The 27,278-nt window shown below is 52.1% G+C and overlaps 1 protein-coding gene across 6 annotated transcripts in view; it reads left to right on the top strand.

The window, feature by feature from the left end:
- Window positions 1-27,278, top strand: part of WNK2 (WNK lysine deficient protein kinase 2) — a 144,322-nt gene that overhangs the window by 42,584 nt on the left and 74,460 nt on the right. For all 6 annotated transcript variants that reach the window (XM_043927677.1, XM_043927676.1, XM_043927675.1 and 3 more), the window contains exons 3-12: window positions 477-649; window positions 882-1,102; window positions 4,623-4,780; window positions 7,464-7,552; window positions 9,770-9,989; window positions 17,497-17,779; window positions 21,045-21,247; window positions 23,717-23,872; window positions 24,255-24,446; window positions 25,886-26,440. In XM_043927677.1, the coding sequence (XP_043783612.1) occupies window positions 477-649; window positions 882-1,102; window positions 4,623-4,780; window positions 7,464-7,552; window positions 9,770-9,989; window positions 17,497-17,779; window positions 21,045-21,247; window positions 23,717-23,872; window positions 24,255-24,446; window positions 25,886-26,440 (2,250 nt within the window). The remainder of the gene's footprint in view (window positions 1-476; window positions 650-881; window positions 1,103-4,622; window positions 4,781-7,463; window positions 7,553-9,769; window positions 9,990-17,496; window positions 17,780-21,044; window positions 21,248-23,716; window positions 23,873-24,254; window positions 24,447-25,885; window positions 26,441-27,278) is intronic.

Raw genomic sequence — 27,278 nt, 5'->3', positions numbered from 1 at the left:
GGGCCTCGTCAGTGCCCTGGTTGTGGACAGATGCAAACGCTGTGTCCTCCTACTCCGCCATCTTGATGCTGCCTCTCAGAGGTGTTTTTAGGGAAGAAGCACATGAGTATCGCCGTGTGGGATTTGGAGGTGTCTCTGATTCCCAGAGACCTTTTTGCTGAGCTTCTTGAGCAGGGAGAAGCTAATTTGAAATCGATGAGATATCAGGGTCTGATGTTCCAGGTGTTGGAGAACCGTGAGTAGTTGTGCTGGCTTTATGAATCACAGGCCTGCCCTGCTCTCTGTGGGGAAAGCGGGGAAGGGCTTGGGACTGGGTCGGATTTCCCTCGACCCCAGATGTCTAGTCCTTTCCTCCTGCTGGGCTGTGTGTTAGGAGCCGAGAGAGCGGCCTGGCAGAGTCCCGGCCCCTGCTCCCTGGAAGGCCGCTGCCTGAGGCTGTGTAGTGGGCCTCTCAGCCCGTGTGTGTTTCTCCCTAGGACCGGAAGCTCACCAAACTAGAGAGGCAGCGGTTCAAGGAGGAGGCCGAGATGCTGAAGGGCCTGCAGCACCCCAACATTGTGCGCTTCTATGACTTCTGGGAGTCCAGTGCCAGGGGGAAGCGGTGCATCGTGCTGGTGACCGAGCTGATGACCTCGGGGACACTGAAGACGTGAGCATGCTACCCACCCTGCCAGTCGGGCCCTTGGGGTGGGCTTGGCCTGGGGCCCAAGAGTTGCAATGGCTGAGGCCCCGGGCCTGCGTCTGTTTGGGGTGGTCCTGGCTGGTGTGGCCAGCAGCCCTTTCTCAGAAGTGCCCCTGTTTGGGGAATAAATGCACAGCCCTCAGCAACTGGGGGCCCCTTCCCCACACGAGCCGTGGGTGAGCCACACCCCCACCTGCAGGTATCTGAAGCGGTTCAAGGTGATGAAGCCCAAGGTTCTACGTAGCTGGTGCCGGCAGATCCTGAAGGGCCTGCTCTTCCTGCATACCAGGACGCCCCCCATCATCCACCGGGACCTCAAGTGTGACAACATCTTTATCACTGGGCCCACAGGGTCTGTGAAGATTGGCGACTTGGGCCTGGCCACCCTCAAGAGAGCATCCTTTGCTAAAAGTGTGATAGGTGAGCCCATCTTGTCTCTTTATGCCCCTGTGCTTCGGGGTACCTCCCCACCCCCCCAGGATCACCACCCTGCAAGTGCTGGCTCTCTGCCTGTGCCCCCGATGCTGGCTGCAACCCTGGATGCCCTGTGTGTGAGTCCCTTAGCTGTGTCCCTTGGGTGCTGAGGCTCACTGGCACCCAAGGGCCTGTGGACACTAAGGGTACTTGGGTGCGGGAGAGAGATCTGGAGGATAGAAGAATGTGGGGACTTTGTGGTCAGTGAGTCTGGAGCTGCCTTCAGTGGACTGAGGGTGGGGAGGGTGCCCCAGACCCCAAGACCCACAGAGGGAATCTTTGGGGTAGTTTGGGGCATGGAGTGAGCACGAGGGGCATGGGGGCTGAGGGATTTCATGTGGATGGCAGTTTGCTGGCTATTACTGCCTCTGCATTTCTTATCCTCCTCAGAGAAGCTCCTCTGTGGCTGTGGCTGTCGTGAAGACATGGTCTGCAGTTCATGCCAGCCCCATGTGGGGTCGGCTTTGGTCCTGCACACAGCAGGCAGTGTGTGTCCACCAGAGCTGGGGGGAGCCCTTCCTGGGTTTTGCAAATAATGTACTTGAAGGGGCTGTGGGACAGCCATTTGTTGGGTTCAGGATGTCTGGAAAGTGCCAGTGAGCTGCAGGGTCAGGTGGCTATAGGGTATGGCTCTGGAAGCTTGGATCAGGTAAGATTGGGAGAGGCTCTCCTCCATGCCATGATGTGATGGCTTCTTCCCACACAGCAAGATGAGAGGTGATTAGGGCTTGGCAAGTTCATGGTTTTGTGGTATGGTTGGAGACAGAACTTGACCTGTTTGTGGAAAATGGAAGTGCTGGGAATCTGGAAACTTCTCTGGCAGGCTAGTGGTTTTGGGATGTGACAACATCTAGGACAAGGTAGCCACCAGGTGTCCTGTCAATGTGAGGCCTCTGGCTGAATGGGGGAGCTGAGTGGTGATGCAAGGGTTGACTAAGGCCTCAGTTCCGTATCTATGAAATGGGTGTAGCAGGTAAGGGCCTGGCTGGGGGACCTAGGGGTTTGGGGGGTACACCACCAAGCCTCTGAGCTGCCAGAGGTGTCCAGGCAGGCTTTGCAGATTTGGCCTTGGAAGTCAGGGCTTCTCTGACAGCTCTTTTTCCTCTTGGAAATGGACTTTCCAGTTGCTGAGTGATGTGATGGGGTGAGATGAAGCTTGCATGTTTCTGGAGGCACAGTGAGCCCCACACAGTGTCTGGCTCCACGGGGCTCCCTGATCACCCCACCTCTTGCTCAGCTGGAGCCCTCAAAGCTCCACGCTTTTGTAAATGGAGGCTGGTCAGCACATCTAAACAGGTGGTTTAGACAGGGCAGCAGGGCCCTGTCCCCAGCAAGGGGCCTCAGCTGAGCTGGGGTGTGTGGTCAGGTGAAGGATCCCCCAGGCCTGTGAATGAGGCTTTTCCCTCCGTGCTCTGTCCAGGGTACAGGGGGGCAGTTGATACTGTGGACCCATTCGAGGTGCAGCCGTCAGAGAGGTTTAGTGCAGATAAGACGCGGTTTGAGATATCTGGTGGTGGCGGCCTCCCAGAGGCTCCCCATGACCCTTGTGGGGTTTGTCCCTGAGGGCCACTTGGATCTGATGCCGTCATGGTGTGCTGTCACTGTGTTTCTGCTGGCCGGGCCCTGAGTGGGTGGAGGTGAAGTGGGCGCAGTCCTTCCTGCGGGTGTTCACAGCCGTGGAGGCTGGAACTTGGGGGATGCAGAGCTGTGGGGCTCAGGAGGTGCGCCCAGAGGTCCCCGGACACATGTGTGTTTGGGTGCTAGCACACACACATTCTTCTTAACATTTAGATGTAAACAGCTTTGTTGTAAGGAAAGAGAAAAAAGTTCGGTGTCTGTGGCCCTAGCACAGGTGCAACATTGGCATCTCCCACCATCCCACCTTGGAGCTGGGCCCCCCACACACCCACTGTCCACTCTACTCCCACAGAGTCAGGACATCTTGGGTCCTTGGGGTATTTCTTGCAAAGCAGCATTTCTGGTTCCCAAGGGTCTCAGAAGAGACTGAGCTGATTGATCAGGAGTCCTGAACAGGTAAGTTGGGTCCTCTCTGAGCTGGCTTTGCTCCCAGCTGCTTGCCAGCAGCCCTGAGGCTCCTCTCTCTTATCCTTGTAGATGGACATGGCCAAATGCCAAAATTTTCAGTATTATCGTATGGTTCAAAAACCCAAAAGGATGAAAATTGACAGTGCAAGATCCCTTGAACTCCAGTTCTCTCTCCATTCATCATTATTTCTGATAGAATCTTCCATAATTCTTTATGCGTATGTGTAACTCAACTCAACATAGATTCTTGTGTTTTCCATTTTTTACCCAAACTGTTAACTCTTTTTTTGTAAATATATAATACATCTTAAGTTGAAATTATGGGTAAAGGAGAAAAAATTAAAATCACCCTTAATCTACCTGCATGCAAGATACCCCCAAACCTCATGCTTTTTAACACACTAGTTTGTACTGTTTTATATCTGCTTTTAAAAAAAAAACTGGAACGTTTGGAGAATCTTCCAAGGTCAACAAAGATGGAGAAGTTGAAATTAAAAGCAGTCTTATTGAAATTGATGGCCCTATTTCTTTGCATTCAGCTTGACAGATGCTCAGTTGGACTTTTTTAATTTTTTAATAAGAAGTCTGTGATTTTTTTTTTTATAAAGTCTGTGATTTTTAAAGCAAATATTTGTCACAGAAAAATTAAAAACACCAGACTAAAGGAAAAAGCCATAACCCCACCTTCTAGATGAGTCATTTTGGTCTGTGCTTGTTGTTTTATATGGGATGGTCAGCATGCATGTACAATCATATGTTTTGCTTATTTTACTCAGCCTATGTGAGTCTATCATGTCCTTAAAAATTCAGAGTAAGCTTTGTTTTAAAATCTCTTGTGCTTAGAATGGATGGGCAGTTCTCACCATAACACGTTGCTGGTACCTGCCAGATGATTGGCGCCTGCCCAGCTGTCCCCAGGCAGCCATCTTTAGTGAAGGGGATCACTGTCAGGGATGCTCTGCCTATCTAGGGACATGGGGGCCTTTCTGGGCTTTTACAATTTATGTAGCTCTGTGGTGACCCCAAGTTTTTGTCTGCTCTGGGTTATCCGGACCTGTAGCCAGGAGGGATATGCTCAGATTTCTGCCTCCTCAAAGAGAGGCACCTCCATTATTTCTGGCACAGACCCTGTCTCCTGGGAAGTAATGGTCTCCCAGCTCTGTGATCAGGGGATGGCGCTATAAACTGATCCACTCTAGAATTGGGAGGGTATGACGCAGGGGCAGATTTGGGGGGAACTTCCATCAGTAAAGCAGAATCCTGTTTGAATCCTGGATTCTAGAACCAATGGCGGGGAGCATGGGGGCAGGGCCCGTCCTGGCTTGTGGATGGGGGAGGAGGTGCGGGACTCTGATGAGAGGCCCAGGGGGCTCCGGGGCCCAGCAACCACTGACCCTGCGTCTTCTGCTCCTGGGTGCAGGTACCCCCGAGTTCATGGCACCAGAGATGTACGAGGAGCACTATGATGAGTCCGTGGACGTGTACGCCTTCGGGATGTGCATGTTGGAGATGGCCACCTCGGAGTACCCCTATGCGGAGTGCCAGAATGCTGCCCAGATCTACAGGAAGGTCACCTGTGTGAGTCCCCCGGCCACTGTGACGGGCTGGCTGTGTGTCCCACTTTGAGCTCTGTGTCACAGGAGCTGTGTGAAGAAGGGAAGGAAGCCATTTTACAGATGGAGAATCAGAGGACTAGTAGGGGGTCTCCTAGCTTCCTTGGGGTAGCAGCAGTTGTAACGTGGGCTGTGGGTGGGCCCTGGAGCCTTCACTGGGGCCTCAGGCAGCGCTGCGGGGCTGGAGCACCAAAGGGGCCTCTCCAGGAGGCCCAGGCCACCGGTCCATAGAGACCCTCCTCTGTGCCACCTGGAGGCTGCTGGCTTTCCTGTCTTCTGGCATATCCCTAGACTTTGATCAGATGGTTTCAGCTCTGAAAACAGCATCCCTTCCTCCCTCTGTGGCCGTCCTGCTGGGTGGGGAATGCAGCAGGAGCACCCATCCCAGGGCGGCTGGGGCTGTCTGTGCCTTTTCTGGGTTTTGGTGCCTGACTGTCCATCTGTACCTGCAGGCACCAGGCCCCGCCACCTGAGTGCTGGCTGCCTCTCCCCAATGCCAGCGCCCACCTCCCTGCAGCCTCCTCACTTCTGCAGAAGCGTGAGGCGCCACGGCTCTTGGAACCCCAGAGCACCTGCCCTTATCCCGCCCTCTACTTTGAGCCCTCCCCACAGGTCACAGCTTGTTACTGTCCTTTGAGTCTTCATTTTCAGTTATCTATCAGTCATTTTTCTAACTCTAAGCACCTCCTCTGTGCAGCTGAGGGTGCAAGGTAGAAAGAGAGAATCCTTGGTTAGTGGCACTAGTGGGTGTGGGTCAGATACCCGCAGAGGTGTGCAGCTCCCCAGAGGTGCTGACCAGAGAGGTGCCCCATCGGCCATGGGCAGTGGTCCTCCAGGGGGACAGGGAGGGACTCAAGGGAGGTTAGGGCTTCTTTGCCAGGCCTTGGTGGAGCGCTGGGGCCCAGGGTGCAGGTGGAGCTGCTGCTGACCGTGGTCCTGGTTGCGTGTATGGATGGGGTGGTGGTCCCTCTGATGGGCTTGGGGAGACAGGGACTGAGTCTCCTGGGCACATACTCCTTAGCCACCTGGGTTCTTTCAGCAGCACCTCTGCCCCCCATTTAGGCCCTGGGAAACAGGACACTGGTCAGGGTCCCAAGGCTCCTACGTGGACCCGTGTTGGTTTGAGTAAAGCAAGGCCCTACCTACCCTGCCTCCTTGAGGAGATGTGATGAAAGGTGCCTTCCCTGATCCTTGGTGTTTCCTCTGTTTGCCGTGACACCCTCATGCTCTGGGTCCCCTGGGCCCTCCCACCACACTCACACACTGGTCCAGCCTCCAGCATCTGCTCCAGTCCTTGGAGGGTCTTGGTTCCCTTTCTTCTCAGCTGCCCCAACTCTGTGCTTCTGAGCCCAGGGATATGAACCCCTTCAAAACAACACCTTGTTCTGGCACATTCTGCCACTGCCTTCCAGAGATTTAAATGATGGTCTATGTGCACACTTACCTGGGTTTATAGCTTCTCAGACCACTGGTTCCCTCCCCTGTTAGTACTATGGCCTTTCTTTCTGGCATAATTAAATTTCTTTTTCTGTTGGCTTCAGTGGAGTAACACGGGGGTCTCATGTTCAAGGAGGACTTCTTGCCCACTTTTAAAGCCAAGGGCTATGTCTGTTACTGCACAAACTCCCCTGCATGTCAGACCCAGCATGACCCATTGGTTATGGCCAGATGTCCTAGGCAGGAGTTTGCTGGGTACTTTGGGGCCTCACGTGCACTCCCAGGGTGCACTTCTCCTCTCCCCCATCCCTCTCTGTGGGAAAATGTATGCTTAAAAAAAAAGCCAGGACGAAATCTTTGAAGACAGTCTTTTTGAAGGAGGAAGAACATGATGGTTGAGCCCTCACTGTGTTCCAAATCTTCAAAAGCCAGGATCCCCTCCACCCAAACGTCTCCCTGGGCAGATTGCAAATAAGCCCTGCCTTCCAGCCCCTGCTTCTCCTGAAATCCCATCTGCTTGTGGGATCGGAATCCTGCTCCCCCCATGCCTCTGGCTGGTACCCGCTGGCCTTCTGGTCCGCTTTAGTACTCGGCCACCTCCTGCTCCTGCTGCCTGAAAGTCATCTGATCTGGCCGCCGGCTGTGGACCTTCATCGTGCAGATGCTTGCTTGCAACCCCTTCCAGCCACCAGGCCTTGGAAGTCAGCCCTGCCTGTGACCACAGTGTGGCCAGAGTCTCTGGTGGCCCTTGGCCAGCAATAGTGACCACACAGTGACTTCTGCATCCTCCGGGGAGGTATGGCAAGAAAGGCCAGCTCTTTAGGGTTCCCTGTCCAGCCTCTGAGACCCTCTGGGCTGCTGGCATGGGAGGTCCTGCCTGGCTGGTGTGTGTCCTTGGGTAGGTGTGCCTTCCCCCACCCCCACCTCCTCTGTGCAGTAAGAGTGCAAATGCTCCCTTGTGCGGAGCTGGATTAGGCAGAGCGAGCATCCTTCACGTCTGTTCTGAGTCTCCCCTGAGTCTTTCTCGTCCTCAGACCTCACTACTTCCAGTAACCCTTCAGCGGGGCCTTAGAATGAAACGATGCCCCTGTCCCCCACCCCCAAACAAGCCTCTTGCACTTCCCGTTTTCTCTTCTACTGGGGTGAGTGTGAAGTGAGCAAGAAACAGACCCCAATTCGATGTCAGGTGACTCTGCTCATGTCGTCTTCAGGGCATCAAGCCAGCCAGCTTTGAGAAAGTGCACGATCCTGAAATCAAGGAGATTATTGGGGAGTGTATCTGCAAAAACAAGGAGGAAAGGTGAGTTCCCAGGCAGCGCTGGATCTGGGCTGTTGCTCTGCCTGAAATCACATCCCAAGAGAAGGCGAGGGTTGGGAGACAGGCCACTTCAGGCCACAGACGTACTGGGTCCCAACAAGCCCACTGGGCAGTTGGAGGGCAGCCCCCTGCCTGACTTCTGCTGCCTGGAACACGCACCCTGGCTTTGGGTGCTGTCCTAGAGTCCCCATCCCCTTTACTGGCTGCTTTCTCGCCCACCCAGCCTGGAGTGTGGGGGCTACTGGGACCTCATCCTGCCCTTGTTGCTTTTTTTCTGTGTTGTCCCTGGCAAGCCTATCCATCCCCCCAGTCTGGAGGACACCCCCATGCCAGGGTTCCCGTCGAGCCTCATCCTGCCCCTCTCTCTCAACTCCAGGCTGTGTCTTTCATGCACCTGTTGTCTGACCCATTTCAAAGTCCCACATTCAAGTCAGAGCCCTCCAGATGCCCCCGGACCAGCTCCCTCCTCAGATCAAGGCCCTGCCTTCCTCAGCTGGTCAGCCAGGAAGCTGGGTGTGTGTTCTGAGCCTTCCTCCATCCTTCCTTCTTTCCTCCCCCCTCTCTCTTTCCTCTTTCCCTCCCTCTCCCTCCTCGCTGCTCCTTCTTCCCTCTGTCTCTCCTTTCTTTCCTCCCTCCTTACTCTCTCTCTTACCCACTCCTTCTTACCTTCCTTCCTTCCCTCCCGTTAACCCTCCATCCCTCCTCCCTTCCTCCTTTCTCCCATCTCCCTCTCACCGCTTCCCCCTCCCCTGCCCCTTTATCCTGCCCATTTCCCACCTTCCCCATTCCTCCACGTCTCCCCTTAATACCTCTTCCTCATGGCAACCCACTCCAGTATTCTTGCCTGGAGAATCCTGTGGACAGAGGAGCCTGGATGGCTGCTGTCCTTAGGGTCGCACAGAGTCAGACATGACTAAAGCGACTTAGCATGCATGCATGCATTGGAGAAGGAAATGGCAACCCACTCCAATATTCTTGCCTGGAGAATCCCAGGGACGGGGGAGCCTGGTGGGCTGCCGTCTATGGGGTCACACAGAGTCGGACATGACTGAAGCAACTTAGCCGCAGCAGCAGCACCCCCTCATATTCCGTCTCTGCTCTTGCACAGCCAGCCCATGCCCCTTCCCCATGTTACTGCGCCCAACATTGACCACTGTCCTTTCTGTTATTTTTCATGTAGGGGCCTGTCCTGATCTTTCAGGCCTGTCCTGATCTCCTGAGTCTTCTCTTTTGCCCCCTGCACGTTATCATGTTTTGTTTCTTAAAGAGAAAATACTAAAAAAGTGGGAACTATAGCTCACATCAGAAAAGTACAGAAACCACCTCCCAGATCAGGGCAGAGCCCCCAGGGGCTGTGACCTCTGCCCCCCTAGGGGCCCTGGCTTCTGGGCTTCCCCAGGGTCCCCACAGGCATTTGTCAGCCTGTGTGAGGGTTGCTCACCCCTCCCTCCCCTTTTCATGCACAGTGGCTCTCCAGGTGGCATGGTTCCACCGCCTGTGGGATGTGTTGCCCTCAGTAGAATTGGTGATGGGCCACTGGAACTCAGAGCCCACGGTGACCACAGACAGGAAGCTGGGAGAGAGCCAGGCCCTGGACAGCACCGGGACCTGTTTCTGCCAGAGATCAGAAATTAGGCAAGCATTTAGGGATGTGGATTTGGGCAGCAGAGTGGTTAGCAGGGCAACACGCCACACCACACCCCCCCCATTCCCGTCCTTGGGAGCCTCCAAAATTATCCCTGCTTCTTGGAGGTCAGGGTCCCTCGGGTGGTGAGCTGGGGAGGATGGGGCTTGCCTTGTCCAGGTCCAGTTCAGTTTTACCTGGATCCACGGTATCTTATGACAGCTGAGAGCTCCCCAGCATCTCAGCAGGCTTTGTCTGGACAGTGCAGAGCCTGATTTAAAAATTCTTTTCTGAATTACCCAAATCTCTTAATAATGGAGATTTTTTTTTTTATAATGAGAGAGGAAAAAAAGGTCTTAATAGTATGTAGTTAGATGTGTTCAAGTAGCAGGTTTTTCCTCTTCCCCTGAGATTTAGGGAATGCAGATGTACTGTTTTGTGCTGCCCTCGGGGACAGAAATGCCCAGTGAGTGATATGATCAGAGGACTTTCCGGCCAGGGGGTGTTGCTGGGCAGGTACAGGACCCTTTCAGCTGGTGTGCCCCTGCCCCACCTGACAGCTGCCTCCTTCCCAGGTATGAGATCAAGGACCTGCTCAGCCACGCCTTCTTCGCGGAGGACACAGGTGTGAGGGTGGAGCTGGCCGAGGAGGACCATGGCAGGAAGTCCACCATCGCGCTGCGGCTCTGGGTTGAGGACCCTAAGAAACTGAAGGGCAAGCCCAAGGACAACGGGGCCATAGAGTTCACCTTTGACCTGGAGAGGGAGACGCCAGATGATGTGGCACAGGAAATGGTAATGTGTGCTTGTTCCTTGGCAAATCTGGGTGCGTGCCTTGCACGTGTGTGGTTTCCAAACATTAGAAGGAAGTCAGAAGAGGAGCATGGCCCCTCAGTGGGTGTGCAGTTTTGTGAACTAGGATCCCCATTTGTTGCGTGCAGCCGTGAAGGACAGCATAGGTCAGAATCACAGTGCTTCACAGTAGGACATCACCTTGGAAATGGTGCAGTGAGATGATGTTGTGGACCAGTGCAGAGATGCCCCTGGGGACTTTAGCATATTAGGAAGAGCCCTGTTTTGACCAGATTCTTGCTAACTTTGTGCAGATGTAGGCCTTTGAGTTTTGATCTTTATTTCACTTTGTTTCTGAGGCGCATGGTGGTCTGAAGAGCCTGGCGAGAGCAGGCGTATAGAGATGCTTCATATCACAGGGGGAAAGAAGTATATGTGAGAAATAAATTAGACACTAATTTTTACTAGAAAATCTGAGCAAATGTAAAAATCTACATGCTTATTGCAGTAGAGTGAGTACTTGGCTGCACCTGTCATAACCACAGAAGTGCATGTCCTCTTTTTAAAAAAATAATGTGTCCTTGAAAATAGCACATCTTTCAGAAATGCAGTAAGTCACACAAAGGTATGGCTGATGTTTTCTTTACAAGTGGATTCCCTGAACCCCAGTAGGTTTTTTTTGAATCAATAAAATGTATTTTTTCTTTTTTTTTTTTTTTTAATAAAATGTATTTTTAAAAATTGAAGTATAGTTGATTTACAGTGTTCAGGTGTACAACAAAGTGATTCAATTATATATGTTTATGTATTTTTATGTATATGTGTATATATATTCTTTTTTAGATTCTTTTTAATATAGGTTTTTACAACATATTGAATATACTTTTCTGTGCTATATAATAGGTCCTATTTTTTACCTGTTTTGTATATAGTAGTGTGTATCTGTTAACCCCAAATTCCTAATTTAACCTTCCCCTCTGTTACCCTTTGGTGACTGTAAATTTGTTTTCTGTGTCTGTGAGTCTATTTCTGTTTTGTGAATAAGTTCATTTGTATCCTTTTTTAAGATTCCACATATTAGTGATATTATATGATGTTTATATCTGTCTTTACTTAGTATGGTAATCTCTAGGTCCATCCATGTTGCTGCAGTTGACGTCATTTCATTCTTTTTTTATGGCTGAGTAATATTCCCTGGTAGCTCAGTTGGTAAAGAATCTGCCTGTAGTGCAGGAGACCCCAGTTTGATTCCTGAGTTGGGAAGATCCCCTGGAGAAGGGATAGGCTACCCACTCCAGCATTCTTGGGCTTCCCTTGTGGCTCAGCTGGTAAAGAACCCACCTGCAATGTGGGAGACCTGGGTTTGATCCCTGGGTTGGGATGATCCACTGGAGAAGGGAAAGGCTACCCACTCCAGTATTCTGGCCTGGAGAATTCCATTGACTGTATAGTCCGTGGGGTCACAAAGAGCCGGACATGACTGAGTGGCTTTCACTTTTCCAAAATTCCTTTTATTTAAGGAATGTTCCTTTATATGTACAGTATCATGTCTTCTTTGTTCATTCATCTGTCCATGGACATTTAGGTTGCTTCCATGTCTTGGCTGTTGTAAATAGTGTGCTATGAACACTGGGGTGCATGTATTTTTTTCAAGATTGAGTGTTTGCTTTTTCCAGTTATATGCCTAGGAGTGGGATTGCTGGATCATATTGTAACTCTATTTCTTTTTTTTTTCAATTATTTTTATTAGTTCGAGGCTAATTACTTCGCAAATTGCAGTGGGTTTTGTCATACATTGACATGAATCAGCCATGGAGTTACATGTATTCCCCATCCCGATCCCCCCTCCCACCTCCCAGTAACTATTTCTTAAGCAACCTCCATACTGTTCTCCAAACTGGCTGCATCAATTTACATTCCCCCCAACAGTGTAGGAGGGTTCCCTTTTCTCCACATCCTTGCTGTTATTTGTAGACTTTTGAAGATGACCATTCTGACAAGTGTGAGGGGATACCTCATTGTAGTTTTGATTTGCCCTTCTTGAATAATTAGCAATGTTGAGCATCTTTTCCTGTACCTGTTGGCCATCTGTATGTCTTCTTTGGACAGGTGTCTAGTTAGGTCTTCTGCCCATTTTTTGATTGGGCTTCATATATATATATCAGTTCAGTTCAGTCACTCAGTCATGTCCGACTCTTTGTGACCCCATGGACTGCAGCATGCCAGGCTTCTCTGTCCATCACCAACTCTCAGAGCTTACTCAAACTCACATCCATTGGGTCAGTGATAAATATATATATATATATACATATATATATATATATATATAGAGAGAGAGAGAGAGAGAGAGAGAGCTGTATGAACTGTTTGCATATTTTGGAAATTAATCTGTTTTCAGTTGCATCATTTGCAAATGTTTTACTTCATTCTGTAGGTTATTTTTTTGTTTTGTTTGTAGTTTCTTTTGCTGTGCAAAGACTTTTAAGCTTAGTTAGGTCCTGTTTATTTTTGCTTTTATTTTCATTACTCTAGAAGACAGATCCAAAAACAATATTGCTGCAATTTTTGTCAAAGAGTGTTCTGCCTGTATTTTCCTCTAATTTTATTATATCTAGTCTTACACTGAGGTCTTCAGTCCATTTTGAGTTTATTTTTGTATGTGATGTTAGAGGATGTTCTAATTTCATTTGTTTACATGTAGCTGTCCAGTTTTCCCAGTACCACATATTGTCTTTTCTCCAGTGTATATGCCTGCCTCTTTGAGGGGTAGATTAATTGACCATAAGTGGATGGGTTTATTTGGGGGCTTTCTGTCCTATTCCATTGGTCTGTATTTCTGTTTGCATGCCAGTACCATACTGTTTTGACAATCACAGCTTTGTAGTATAGTCACAAGTCAGGGAGCATGATCTCTCTAACTCTGTTCTTCTTTCTCAAGATTATCTTGGCTATTTGGGGTCTTTTGTTGTTGCATACAAATTGTAAAATTGTTTTGTTCTAGTTCTGTTAATAAGGCCACTGGTAGTTTGCTGGGAAAGGACCCTGATATGACCCTGGAAGGTGGGCTACAAGGTTGGAGGGGAGACTGCCTGCATAGGCTCTTGTGGACAGCATATCTTTGGGACCAGCCTGTGCTGACCACTGGACCATGGAACTCTGGTCAGATGAGGAAGCTGAGGCTGGCCATGCCATGTAAGGTGTGGGAGTCACAAACCAAGGGGACCTCGGGGGACAGGACACATGTCAGGTGAGGGGTCCATGGAGCTTGGTTTAGGTGGTTGCAGCAGGCTGGTACATGACAGGAGTGGGAGGTGCATGGCCACCCAGGACTGTGCCCTGCACTTGACAGCAGCCAGTGCCTCTGCTGGTGTGTGTGGAGGGTATGACGTCCTGCTGATGGCATGGAGCCCATGTCAGGACTCCTTCCCAGCTGCTGGTCACATTCCTGAACTTAGAAACAGACACCTCTGCTATAATCGGATTTAATAGAATTGTTTAGCTCCGTGGCTTCCCAGAGTATCTTTCTATGACCTTGCATAGTGCTGTTGAATTGCTGCGTATTTGCTGAGGGTTGCATTAGGTTAATTACCAGCTTATCTATTTTAGTATAGTAGTTTGTATCTGTTAATCCCTAGACCTCATTTGTCCCTCTCCCTCCCTTTCTCCTTTAGTAACCATAGTTTGTTTTTCATGTCTGTGAATCTATTCTGTTTTATATATATCAATAGATTTATTATTTTTTAGATTCCACTTTAAAAAAGTTAAAAAAAAAAAAAAAGAAAAGAATTACCAGCCTATCAGTCCTATGAATTCAGGACCTTTCTTTTTCCATACTGTGACATTGGTCCATCCATGTTTTCTGCTGAAGTTTAAAGCATAAACATAAGTAGCAGTCAAGGTCGTGTGTAGGCTGGTATCCTGTGAGCTGAGATTCATGAGGGTGAGTTGCATTTGGTGAGCATCCGGGAGGGACCATGGAGATTGGGAGTACCTGGCCTGCAGCTCTAGCTGTCCCAGGGTTAAGAGGATGGGAGGCAGGCCGAGGGCTGGGACAGCCCTGCTTGGAGATGAGGTAGGTCCCTGGGCGGCCTTGAGGGCTTGTGTCTGTCCACGTGCAGGCACCTCAGAAAGCACAGGTGATGAACAGTGTTCTCATTCCCCTGTGAACACTGCATAGCCGCGGTATGAGAATGACAGGCGACACAGATTCACGTGGTGGCATGTCCTGGAGGCAGCTGGGACCCAGACAGCTGGAGCCATCTGTGTCTCAGATACACCAGCTACGTCCTGCAGCTCTGGCTCCATTCTTGGTGTGTTCCAGACACTCTTCAATTATAGGACGGCGGTGCCCAAACGTGGTCTGGACCCCTTCCCAGGACCTGCCTACCTTCCTGAGAGGACTCATCCCTGCTATGGCTCAACATAGAGAACGCCCATGGCCCCCAGGCCCTTGGGTGCATGCCTGTGCCTACAGCGGTGGTCCTGTCTTCACCAAGTCTCTAGCACCTGCCTGGACTCATGGGCAGGAGGTGTCTCTGAGAGTTCACAGCACAGGCCTTGGGCCCAGCTCCTCCCCCTTTCCGCTCCTGTGTTTCCTTTAAAAGCACTTTTTCATGGGCACACCCCCATGCTCTATGGCATCCTTGTAGAGGGCGGCACATCATTGTGTTCAGTTAAGGAATAATACAAACCAGCACATACCCAGCACTCTGTTAAGAATCAGAATGAGCCCAGAGCCCCGGGTGCCTGTGATGAGCTGAAAGTGGCCGCATTTGCACAGTGGGGGCTTCCTCCTGTGTGAATGCCCCGGTTGTTGCTTGTTGCTACTCCTGTCTCCTGGCTGGGCCTTGTAGGTCAGTGCTGGTGCTGCAGCCCTTGGTGAGGGTCTAACTCCCCTCCCTTCCCTTTCCCTCCCCTCCCTTCCCCACACATCTGTAATCACCACACCCAAAACTGGGGTCTGAGGCTCTCCTTCCTGGGGTCCTGATGGGTAGCTGCCTGAGCCTCTCCTGGGCTGTCCCTGGAGACAGCCTGAGTTGGGGAGAATTCCAGAAACCCCAGCCTCCTGGCAGCTCTGCTGGGTGGTCACTTGCTGATAGCTTTAACCCAACACAGTTTTAGGACCTGGTCCCCATTCTGGGCTGCCCTGTTGTTAACGCCTGAGATTAGCGAGTTTTAAGTTTTTGAAGATGATGAGGCTGCTTTCCTGAGGCTGCTGGGGGTGGGAGGAGGCCGATGGGATAGCTTTCTCTTCTCCCTCTATCATCTCTTCTCCCTCTATCATCTTCCAGCAGGCCCTGTGGGGAGCAGGGGAGGCGGGGGGCGCTGGGGGTGAGTAGAGGATGCTGTGAGGTGGCCCAGGTAGATGTGGATCAGAACAAAGATGCCCCCATGGCCGAGAGAAGGGTAAGTTCTTTAGGGACCTGGGCTGGCTTTGATCTGGAAGTGACCCCTTGTGTAGACCCCCCAAGGGTGGGAGGGGAGGCGGCTTGGAGCCTAGCCCAGGATTCTTGTGTCAGTGGTACCAGCCCTTCCACCTTCACAGCTTCCAGCTAACAGGATGCCCCAGTGTGGCCAAATTCTCTCCTGATTGGGAAAAAATAGAAGGAACACTTCGGAGAGGATCACTAGGTGGTGACTGTGAAAATGGAGACGTAAGGAAAAATGGGTCATGGGCAGAAAATAGAAATGGCAGGCAGGCGCGTCTGTGGGATGCCTTCTTCTCAGCGGCCTCTGGTCAGGTTGGCCACGTGGGTAGCACTGAGGGTGGGCGCTGAACCTGCTCGGCCTCTTCAGCGAGTCCCGGCCATGGGCACAGCCCTGGTTGCATCTCCGCCTCCTGGGCTGAGCCTGGTGGGAGCCTCAGGGTGGGCGTCTGCACGGTTCATTCTGTCCAGTGGAGTTGTCTTCTGACAGGAGTCTTTTGAAGTGATCACAAACTTAGAGGAAAGTTGCAAATGCAGGACAGGTCCATTCAAGATGACTCTGGACCCTGAATATATGCGTGTCTGTTTCCCGCAGATGGGGCCTTGCCTCTCAGCTGCCTCAGCTGTGAGAATCCCGAGAGCAGCCCTGCCCTTCCACGGGGCTGGAGCTGTCCAGTGATGCCTTCATGGCAAGAGTGGCTTCATGGGAGAAGGTGATCCACAGGAGGGAAAGAAAGAAAGGGAGAAACAGAGAGACAGGCTGAGAGATGGAGAGGCAGAGGCAGAGAGGGCTGAGAGGCAGAGAGACAAACTGTATGTGCGTGGCAGTCCTCTGTGTAACCTCCTATCAGCAGCAAACCGAGCATTTCTGCCTCCACAGACCAGTTCTGCTTCTCCTGTGTGCATTTGTGGACGTGTCCTTCAAACCATCATGGTATCACTTTATTTTCGTGCTCGGAATGCCCCAGATTCAGCCAGTGGGAGGCCTTGGATGCTGGCTTCCGTGTTGTCCTGCTGTCTGTCATCTTCCCAGCATGTCCTCGATTTCAGGCACAGTGAGATGTCCGACTCCCCCCGCCCTCTCCCTGAAAGCCTGGACCTGCCGTCTCACGGGGAGTCCCTGCACCGTCACGGCAGCCGGGCTCCCGTTGTTGGCTGTCATGGCCCCAGGCCCACTCCGTGGGTGGTTCAGAAGCACGCGCTACACCGTGTATTATGGATGCTCAGATCTGGTGTATTTATGTCTGTTGTACTTTGAAAACTGTGAGTTCACACCATTCCCATCCAGCCCCACAAGGTTTGTTCTTTTGTTTTCTCTCTTTTCACGTGGGGAATCCCACAGTGATGGTGAGGAGCCTGGCTTCTGCTGTCGTGTGGTTTTGCCACAGGTATTCTCAGAGAGCACCATGATGTTTCCTAGAGATTGTTGACTCCTTTACAGATGCTCTCAAATGCTCTGTTGGGTGAATTGGGTTCAGAGTTTTGCTCGGCATGGGTACCCACCTTCTTGGTCTCTTGTTACTAAATGTACCTCTTTTCTCCCAGCCTCTGTGGTTTCTCAGAGAATGCCCAGGACGACACTGAGGACAATGTTGGCTAAAGCTCCTTGTACTTGTCCCTAAGCACACAGATGCAGCCAGGACCTCCTTCCTGCCCTTGGCCAGCCTGAGGGAGGGGCTCCGGGAAAGCCCTGGGGCCCAGCCAGTGGGAGTCTGCCCCAGAGTGTGTTCTGGCCCTGCCAGAGGCAGATTGGGATCGCCCTTCCCCTCCCACACCTGGCCTATGGTTACAAGCATCTGCTGTATTGCCACAGACCCAGGAGCTGGATTATTGTAGGTTTAGATGGTCAGTCTCCCTGTGGATCTACAGTCAGTGGTGGGAGGATGTTTACTTCGGGGATGATGAGAGTGTCCATGACAGGGATGAGCTTGGTAAGCTTGGTTATGGGGGTGCGGGACCCTAGCAGGGGACTTGGGGCAGAGACTCCTCAGGCAGGAGGTGGAGTGCAGGTGTCAGGGTCCCCTGGAAGTGGGGATGTGCAGCTGGAGCTGATCCCAGTGATGACATGGCGATTTCCTTTGCAGATTGAGTCAGGATTTTTCCACGAGAGTGACGTGAAGATTGTGGCCAAGTCCATCCGTGACCGTGTGGCATTGATCCAGTGGCGACGAAAGAGGATCTGGCCAGCGCTGCAGCCCCAGGAGCAGCGGGAGCTCGGCAGCCCTGACAAGGCCAGGGGCCCACCCACGCCCCTGCAGGTCCAGGTGACCTACCACTCGCAGGCCGGGCTGCCAGAGTCTGAGGAGCCCGAGGCCGACCAGCACCTCCTCACCCCCGCGCTGCCGGCCAGCGCCACCTCCCTGGCCTGTGAGTGCTGCCTCTCCAGGCGCCCCCTCCCCCTGCACCGCCCCTCCCTCTCACCCACCTGTGGGTATGAATGATTGGTGTGGGCAAGCATTTCTTCAGGGAGGGATTCCCCTGGGAGGCATCCCCATGTGGCAGAGAAATCTGTGACCAGAGGCTCCCTGAAGTCTGGCCTCCCAGGGCAGACTCAGAACTGAGCCAGCGGGGCTGGAGCTGACTCAGTTCAGCTACTTATCCCCTCCGGAGGCTCTCAGCCCAGCCTCACAGGCCACCTGAGGGGCTATCCCTCTGCCCTGGATTCCCTGACCGGTGGAGGCGTCTGAGCCGCACGCCGTGGTTCTGAGGCTGCCAGTGGCTGCAGCCTCCAGTCTTGCTGTGGTCTTGGTTGTGAGTTTTACTGCTTGGATTATCCATCCCCAAGGTTACCTCCCTTCTGGTACTGTACTTGTGACGTTTAGTATGTTTCCCTGGGAATGCTACTGATGGATTGGTGAGAATTACTTTGTACCTGACTTCATCTCAGACCACTGGAAGGGAGAATCCAGTGTCTTCTTGAAGTCTGAGTAGAAATTCTGCCTTTACCCTCAGTATCTTAAAAATTCAGCTGTGAGCCACGGATGGAGGATGTAGCCTTTTCTGTCTGTTCTATGAATAAGCGTGGAGAGTTGAGCTGCCTGCCCAGGCCACGATTTTAGGTGTTTTTGTGTGGAAAGACCAAAATAGTCTGTTTATTTAATAGTTACATCCTTTCTTTATCAGTAGAATAGCTAAATGTTCTTCAAAGTAGGCTGTTTAAATTCAAACCAGCAGCTGGCCATCACTTTAAGACAAGTTGCCAACTGTTTACTTTTCTCCTACATGCTCAAGTTTGCTTTGGATAACAGAATCATTACATCATTACTACACTTTCTGATAAACCAAAAAAATTGATTCACGAGTATAAACTTTTTGTAGGAAAAAGCTTTCTACACCTGGCATACCACTACACACTTTGAGAACGTAATTTTTGGTTGAGCAATTTTTAGGACAGGAACTAAGAAATCTCCTTTTGTTGAACTTTGCAGAGATGCAGTCTGGGACCTAGAATAGGCTTTGCTGTGGTAAGACATCGTGATACAGGCTTGACCTGCTGCATAGACGTGAGTCGACAGAGAGTTTAGAGTGGACGTGTGTCTGCACACGGATCCGCTTCCTGACTGACTAAGTGTGAGGAGTGTGCTTCATGTCACAGCCATAGTTCTCAAAAACATTTTTACCCATTTATTGTATTGGGTTGGCCTCAAGGTTTGCTTGGGTTTTTCCAGGACACTGTGCAGAAAAGCCCAAATGAAGTTTATGGCCAACCCAATAATTTCTTTAAAGTAGATAATATAGTCACATTGTATAAAATTCAGAAACTCCAAGAGGATATACAGCAAAAGCCAGTTAATTTTCTTCCCTGGAGGTCGCTGATGTTAAATGTCCTTTAACTTTCACTTCCAGAGATTACACCTTCCAGACATCATCTGGACACAGGTACATGTACACACAGGCACCGTGTCTCCCTGTGAGCCACAGTCCAGCGTCCTGCACATGCTCTTCTGCACCTTGCCGTGGGTCAGAGCAGAAAGCCTGTGCTCAGCCATCCCTCTGGCCGCAGTGCCTGTAGCCGGCTGGACCACGCTGGCTTCAAAAAGATAAACTAGTTGGGACAGCAAGCAGCACACATGTCAGTGTAGAGGACCTGGTCTTAGGTGACAAGATGGGCACACGGACTTTCATATATTAGCAGGCGCAGCGAGTCTCAGATAACCTCCCGCTATGCGTTCTGTAAGCTACCCACCACAGTCCCAATCAAGCTCGAGCCAGCATCAGTGACCGTGAGAACACAAGTTTTCAATAGCTTAAAAATTATTTTTTAAGTAATTTTTGTTATACAAATAAACACATTCACTTAAAAATGTAAAATGTCACTTATAGGGTTAAAATCACTCTACTTGGAATTGGTCTCGCTCTCCCTCATGCACTTACTCCGTCTCTATCTCTCCTGAGCCCACACTCTCCATTTCTCATGTGCACATACATGGTCTGTTTCTGTGTGTCTCTCTCTAAGTAACAGTGACAACTAGCCACCTCATCAGAAATCAGAGCCACTTGTTTAACTGGTTTTTCACAATCAAACCTCACCATTCATAAGTCTTCCTGGGTCAAAATAAGTTCTACTCAGCTCTTGGGAAAAATTATTTTATTGCAAAGCCAACAAGAGTCCTCTTGTCGTTTATTTGTTTAAAGTGAAAACTGAAAGTTTAAATCCACACTGAAAGGTGTCCTGTAGAACTAGCTTGGTGTTCATGGATGGCGAATCCTAATGTTTAGGTAGCTTTTGGAATCTGGAGGCAGTAAAACAAAAACGCCACTTCAAACAGGTTTTTGCTCTCCGTTCTTGCCTGGCACAACCATACAGGTGCCCGGTCCTCCCAGGTGTGTCTTGGTGAGACCAGCCGGTGGGCCATGGCGGTCCTGTCTGTGTCACCTTGTACAGGCAGCTCCTTCCACCTAGGCTGGGTTTGACAGGCCAGCCTAGGCTTACCTTGGGTGAAGCTGGTCTCTTGGGAGGCTGTCTTGAGGCTGCAGAGCCTTTGGGTCCTCCTCTGATAGCCTCCCTGTGGGGCAGAGGCCTTGTCAGTCCCATTTTGAAGCCACTTTAGACCCGAGCCTGTGAAGTGAGGGATTAGATTTGGACCTAAGTCTTCCTAATTCAGGCTCTTTGCTGTGGTGAATGGAGGTGGTCAGGGCCCTCTCCCACTATAAAACACAGCTGGTAATTATGTCCTCCACATGACTGCAGCTTTTCCTAACTTGGACGTTCGATTTTCTACCTTTGAAGAGCTGAAAGTGCCCACTTTCAGGGCCAGGGCAGGTGCCAGGTGAGGTCCCCATCTGTAAGCTGGTGGAGGCGGCCACCCTGCCTACAGAGGATGGTGTGAGTTGCCCACCTGGGATCCATGATAGTCCATGGTGATCACCAACAGGTGTCAGGCAGTATGGGGTATGGGCTCCCAGGGCCGTTTCCGGGTGGTGCAATTATAGCCTCTGTATAGGTGATTGTTTGAAATGATGCACATTTATTATGTTTGTGATCTGGAAATGCAATCAAGTCTTGTTTTACAGAAGAAAATACATGGACAAGCTGTCCCACGTTTGCATTCCCTGGGACTTGTGTGACGTGCTGTGGGGGTGATGTTTGGAGGTGCCTGCTTTGAGCCGTGCTTTTTTCCTCCCTCCCCAGCGGACAGCACGTTCGACAGTGGCCAGGGCTCCACGGTGTATTCAGACTCGCAGAGTAGCCAGCAGAGTGTTGTGCTGGGGTCGCTGGCAGATGGAGCGCCACCCCCTTCCCAGTGTGTGTGCAGCCCCCCTGTGAGCGTGAGTGATGGGCCCGTCCTGCCACATAGCCTGCCCTCCCTGGGGGCCTACCAGCAGCCTGCCACGGTGAGTCAGCCCGCCCCTCCTGGCCATTGTTCCTGTACACAGGGCCGAGAGTCTGTGGTGGTCCATTCAGTCTGTGCTGGCCTGTTGTCAGTTCGGAACCATGCAAAAGTGGGCCTGCAGGAGGTCCATCCTTGCTGGTAACTGCAGGGCTGTAGGCTGGAGCAGCCTGTGATGTACCCTGAAAGACCTGCTAGATGAGAAAATCCTGAAAGCAGAGCCCAGTGACACCGGTACGTATAAAGCTGTGATAAAGCTGCGATAAAGCTGGTGAGGTCCTGCCCTATGTGCTGGGCCTGAAAAGTAACTTCTGACTGTTGCAAAGGCGATGGAAAAGCATCATTTGTAGCCCTGAAATCTTTGATTTTGTCTCAGTGTCCAGCTTCACTGAGGGAGTGTTAAGTATCTCCTGGTATTTCTCCTCTGCTTAATACAGCCATTATAAGTTAGAGGTATGGAAACAACCAAATCATAGGAAATGTTTTCAGTGATGTTTCAGAAGTGGGATTGAAAGGGCCTCATGCTTCTGCCTGTGGAAAAATCTGTAAGATACGGAAGGCCTAAGGCTGTTAGATGAGATGGAAATTGCTAGATGAGGGAGTCACATTCATTTATTGTTTTATTTTGATTTTTTTTCTAATGCCAAAGAAAGCAGAACAATTGCTTATCTCCCAGTCCCCAGTCAGTCCCAGAGAAGTTGCCCTTGAGCCGGGCTGCGGAGAGGGGTCCAGAGGGAGATTTAGATGCTCCTCAGGCCCAGAAGCGGTCAAGGCTGTGCCTCTGCCCGAGGAGCCTCTCCTGCCTGGTCCTCGGTTACCGCGGAGCCCAGACGTGCTCTCACTTCCTCCCTTTCGCGTGTCCTTTCGATCATGTGCTCTCACACTGTGGCCGCCTTTTGGGGCTCCCTGAGTGCCAGGTGCCAGCCTTTCCAGCCACCTCTGTCTCTCTTCCCTCCCCTCCTGTCTGCTCAGGCTCAGAAAAGTCCCCTTGGAAAGACAGCTGAAGCGTTTGGCTCTGCTCACTGGAGCCCAAGATTCATTTGCAATTCGCATTTTGCAATTTGACTCGTTTCACACAATTAAGTGAAATACGATTTTACAGCAGGAAGAGTTCCCTGCTCAGAGCAGCGGTTCTTGGCTTTAGGTCGCCCATGCCGGGGCTGAGCCAGACCCTTCCACAGGCCCTCATCCCCTCTAGGGTAGGTCACACAGTGTGTTCTCCAGCCAGGCCCCTGCAGTGCTGCGCGTGTCCTAGGTTTGGCTCATAGGCCAGGATGCCCTAGCATAGGAAAGTCGGGGGCCAGGCCGGGAAGCACCTGACATTGGCTGGGGTGCTCTCTCCCATCTCTAGCCGATTTATGCAGAAACACCTTGGACAGAAGGGGTCCCCAGGGTGCACCGAGGGTTCCTGGGGAGTGTTGCCATGGTATTGTGCCCCTAGGACCCAGGGAAGGAAGGGCACAGCCGGTGGAGTCAGGAATACAAGCTGCTCCTCCTCTGAGGCTTCCTGGCTGCCTGAGCGCCTGACTCCCACTGGGCCAGGGACTGCGGCTCCAGGAACATGTGCGCGGGTGACTCATTCTGCCCTGTGGCTTCAAGTAAATGCAAAGGAGAGATTCCATCCTACCCCACGCTGCTTTTCATACAGCATTTACTGTGAAAGATGAAGTGAGTGATAATGGTTTTGGAAATGATGGTCACCTGTTTCATCTAGAAAACCTCAAGTGGGAGAAGCTTCTGATGTCAGTGTGTTCTCAGCTTCAGAAGTCATCTCTGTGTTTTTTTCCATGGCTCTCACCTGCTCGCACCCCTAGTATTTTGAAGTAAATCCTAGACAGAAAGATGTTTTGCCCCCAAGATATTTCTGTCTATATCTCTGCAGGATCAAGACTCTGAAAACAAAACCCAGTACCATTATTGTGCCTAAAAGGGAACAAGTTAGCAGCATCAAGCATCCAGTGCTCATATTTCTGACTCTTTCCCATTCTGTGCCTATGCTTTGCCTAGTGTTGAAGGCTTACATCTGTGGCCTCGTTTCTCTCCTGATGGCGAGTCATGGGAGACTTGCAGCTCTGCAGAGCACCCTTCTCTCGGGCTGTGTCCTGCTTTTTATCCCCATGTTTCCCTATTCTGTTTGTGAATATATCTGCATGTACACCTTTTATTCAGCTCTATAAATGAGAGATGTGTGCATTTTAATCTTTCCCTCAATTAATGCCATCACAAGCATTTTCCAAGGTTCCACAAATCTCTTGGTTGCATGATACTCTGTGGAACTGAAGTTCTAGCACATTCCCTGGTTGGGAGGTGTCGAGGCCATCACATCTTGCTTCTGCTGGATCCTGTTCCTAGGAAAGTGTCCCTGGCAGGATGGCAGACGTAGGGAATGAGAGGTGGGTCCCTGAAGATGGTGAGTTGTGCCTGATGGCGGTCCTTACGGCAGCTGCTGAGTGTGGCTGTGTGCTCTTTGCAGCCTGGCCTGTCGGTGGGCTCTGTCCCACCCCCCGCCCGCCCTCCGCTCCCACAGCAGCCTTTCCCGGAGCCGGCCATGAGCTTCACCCCTGTACTGCCGCCGCCCAGTACCCCTGTGCCGACCGGCCCAGGCCAGCCAACAGCGCCTGCCCACCAGGTGAGTGCTGGCTGCCCTCCTTATGGGTGCCGTGGGTGTCTGGGTCTCCCCTGGCCCTGCCCGTCCATCTCGGCTGGCCTGAGCCCAGGGCCTGTGAACCTCCTGGCAGGTCCAGGCCCGCTGTGCTCCTTCTCTGCAGTTCCCCAGGGCCTGGGGTGTAGACAGAAGTGGGGATGGGGCTCTTGTGTCTGTGGAGTTCAGGGTTACACGGCATTTGGAAGGCCCCCATTGCACAGAACGGTCCTCTCAGATCTGTGTGTCCTGGGCTCCAGGCTGGGTGTTTGAATGTGTGTCACTGTGGGTATGTGTGAATGTGTGTTGTGTCTAAGTATATATTCCAGGAGGACACTGGTCTAAGAGAAGCCCCTCTCTCTCTTTCTAGCCTCCTCTCCTGGCCCAGCCGGTACCCTTGCCGCAGGTCCTGGCCTCACAACCTGTGGGCCCTCTGCAGCCAGCGCCCTCCCACCTGCCTCCGTACCTGGCTCCAACCTCCCAGGTGGTGGCCCCTGCTCAGCTGAAGCCTCTCCAGATGCCTCCGGCGCCCCTGCAGCCACTTGCTCAGATCCCCCCACAGGTACCTCTCTGTCCCCTGCCCTCCAGCCTGGCCTGCTCCCCCAGCCTGACTGGCCAGTCCTTGTCCTCCGGGCATGTGGGTGCCTCAAGAGAGAAACACTCCCTGGTGACAGGATGGCTGGGCTGGCGTGTTCTGCCTTTGATTTCTGCCCCAGATGCCTCCAAGATTGGGAAAGGTTTAGTCCAGTGTTAGGCCAGCAGAGCCAGGATGGAGCTGTGAGCACAAAGCTTTGGTCACTGTTCTCCATGGAGCTACCTGAGACTGTGCGGGCCATGGATTCTTGGGGGTCCAGTAGACAGCTGAGCAGCTTGCCCACTGGAGAGATTGGGCGTCTTTGGGAGAGCATCATGTGACCAGTATCATGTGATAGCATGTGGTTGATACTTGGGTGCTCTTGCTCAGGCTAACATTTTTGGTGGTCATGCATGTTTCTAGTGAATCTTGACCACAGGATGGCTTTCATTTCATGGGTCCCATTGTTGTATGTTGGCAGGGCTAGGATGGGAAGCGCTTCTTTGTAGGGAGGATATGAGTGTTCCTATGATTTATAGGCACCCCCCAGAAGGTTCTTTCACTATTGCCTGTCACCTGCCTTGTCCTCATCACGCCTACATTGGAGTCACTTTTAGCATCTACTTAATCCAATACCTTGCTCCCAGTGGTTGTGGCGTTTAGTAGCTTTTCAAATACACAGAGGTTAATTTGCATGTTTTCTATCTTATAATTGCACAAAGGTACATGTTGTGTGATGCTCATGTGTCTATAACCAGAAAGGCTTTATTTTAGAGCTGTCAGAGAATCTGCTGAAATGTTTCAAGTGCTAAATCCACGAGGTGTCTCCAGGATAAGAGACCAGACACGGAAGGTTCTGGAGCTCTGCTGTTGCGACATGCCGCTCTCTCCCAGGCTGCATGGCACAGGGGCATTTAGCCAGCAAGGAGAGGCTGGAAGATTTGCTTTTTTTTTTGAGATAACTTGTCAAAGAATTTGGTCTCATTGTGAATTTACACAGATTGGAGAGAATCAGCCAAAGTAATTTCAGGTATTTGGAGCCAGTCTGGTAGCTCAGACAGTCCTGGTACTTCTGAATGAGAACATGCCAAAGTTGGGTATCTGATGGTCACTATTATGACCCCCAGTATCCTTGCAGTAACCAAGGAGAGTGGTCCAGCCTGAGACTTTCTGAGGTGGTGCTAACTGGGGGCTATCTTGAAGGTCGTGTCTATATCCCACACTCTTCTAAGGCCTCCTACCTTTCCTTCTGTTTGAGTGTCGTATATACTTGGTCTCTTTTAAATTGGGTTTATGCTTTGGTTCCCTTCCACAGCAGCTACATGAAAAGTGCCTTGGGGGCAGAAGCCGGGGGTGATGGGGACCCTGTCACCCATTGCAGTGTGCTGCCGGCAGGGCCCAGTCCTAATGTGCTTGTTCTCTTGCAGATGCCTCCACTTCCTGTTGTCCCCCCCATCGCTCCACTGGCCACAGTCGACAGCCTCCCCACAGCCCTTCCTGACCTGCCAGCCACCAGCGGGCCCACCGTGCCTCCCCCCTCTCAGTATTTCTCTCCAGCTGTCATCTTGCCAAGCCTCCCACTCAATGCCACCACCGCTCCCCTGCCTGCGTCGCCAGCTCTGCCCCTGCAGACAGTCAAGCTGCCCCACCCCGCTGGGGCACCGCTGGCCGTGCCGTGCCGGACCATCGTGCCAAACGTGGCGGCCACTGCCACCGCCATCCCTCTGCTGGCTGTGGCCCCGCAGGGCGTGGCCGCCCTGTCCATTCACCCCACTGTGGCCCAACTCCCGGCGCAGCCCGTGTACCCGGCGGCCTTTCCGCAGATGGTGCCCAGCGACGTCCCGCCTTCTCCCCTCCACGCAGCGCAGACTGTGCGGGCTGCCGCTCCCCAGCCGGCACCCCCCGTGCTGCCACAGCCCCACCAGCCAAGTGTTGCCCGCCTTCCAGAGCAGGCTGCTCCGGCTGCCAGTGCTGGGAGCCAGGTAACCCACCTGCTGGCCAGGGCCCACCCGTCAGGTGCTGGGAGACCTCTTAGCACATAAGGGGCTCACAGATCTCTGCTCCTTCTCAGGACCTTCACTCGGGTGGCAGAGTGGGAATGGTCAAGCAGGCAGCGCTGTCTCATGACTGCAGCGTCTCATCCAGCGTGGGGAATGTCTAATGCTTCCTCTCACTTCCCAGCATGTGTTAGGAGCCTTGGGGACTGGGGTGACTAAAAGCCTCGCTGTTGGTTCCTTCCCAGGTGTTGGAGGAGCTGTCTGGAGAGGGGGGCGGGGGGCAGAGGGTCCCTGGCCATGCTGGGCATTGTGGCATCTGCCTTCACGTGGATAGAGTTGGCAGTCTTGGTGCAGCCGTGTCAGCCCCTCCGTGGGTGCTGAAGAGGCTCACACTGCCTATCTTGTCACCTGCCGAAGGGTAGTAGGTGGACAACCCCCATCTCTGCCGTCAGCAAACGAGGAAAATGGGGTTCTGTTGGGGTCTGTTGGTGATGCTGGGCAGTGTTGGGTATACATGGGCTACTGGTTCTAAAGTAGTCATGGCAGACAAGGATGATTCTCAGAGTCAGGTGAGGGCCATGGGCAGCTTGTTGGGCTGCCGGTGAAGGGACATGCCCCTTGCTGGCTGGGAGGACCTCCCTGTGGCTCCCACAGCTGCACATTCCATGCGCGTTTTGTAGCTCTAAGCCTGTTAGCCAGCCTCCTGTGAGGGGAGGAGGTGGACTAGGGCCCTCACCTTAGGGGCAGGGCTCTCACCTGGACATCCTCTTACCTAGGGAGCCTCTTACTTAGGGATCCTCCCACTTGGCCCCACCTTGGCTCT

The sequence above is a fragment of the Cervus elaphus genome, chromosome 16 (assembly GCF_910594005.1).
Source record: "Cervus elaphus chromosome 16, mCerEla1.1, whole genome shotgun sequence".
Taxonomy (NCBI): Eukaryota; Metazoa; Chordata; class Mammalia; order Artiodactyla; family Cervidae; genus Cervus; species Cervus elaphus.
Note: the sequence above shows the minus strand (reverse complement) of the source record. Positions and strands in the feature narration are given on the sequence as shown.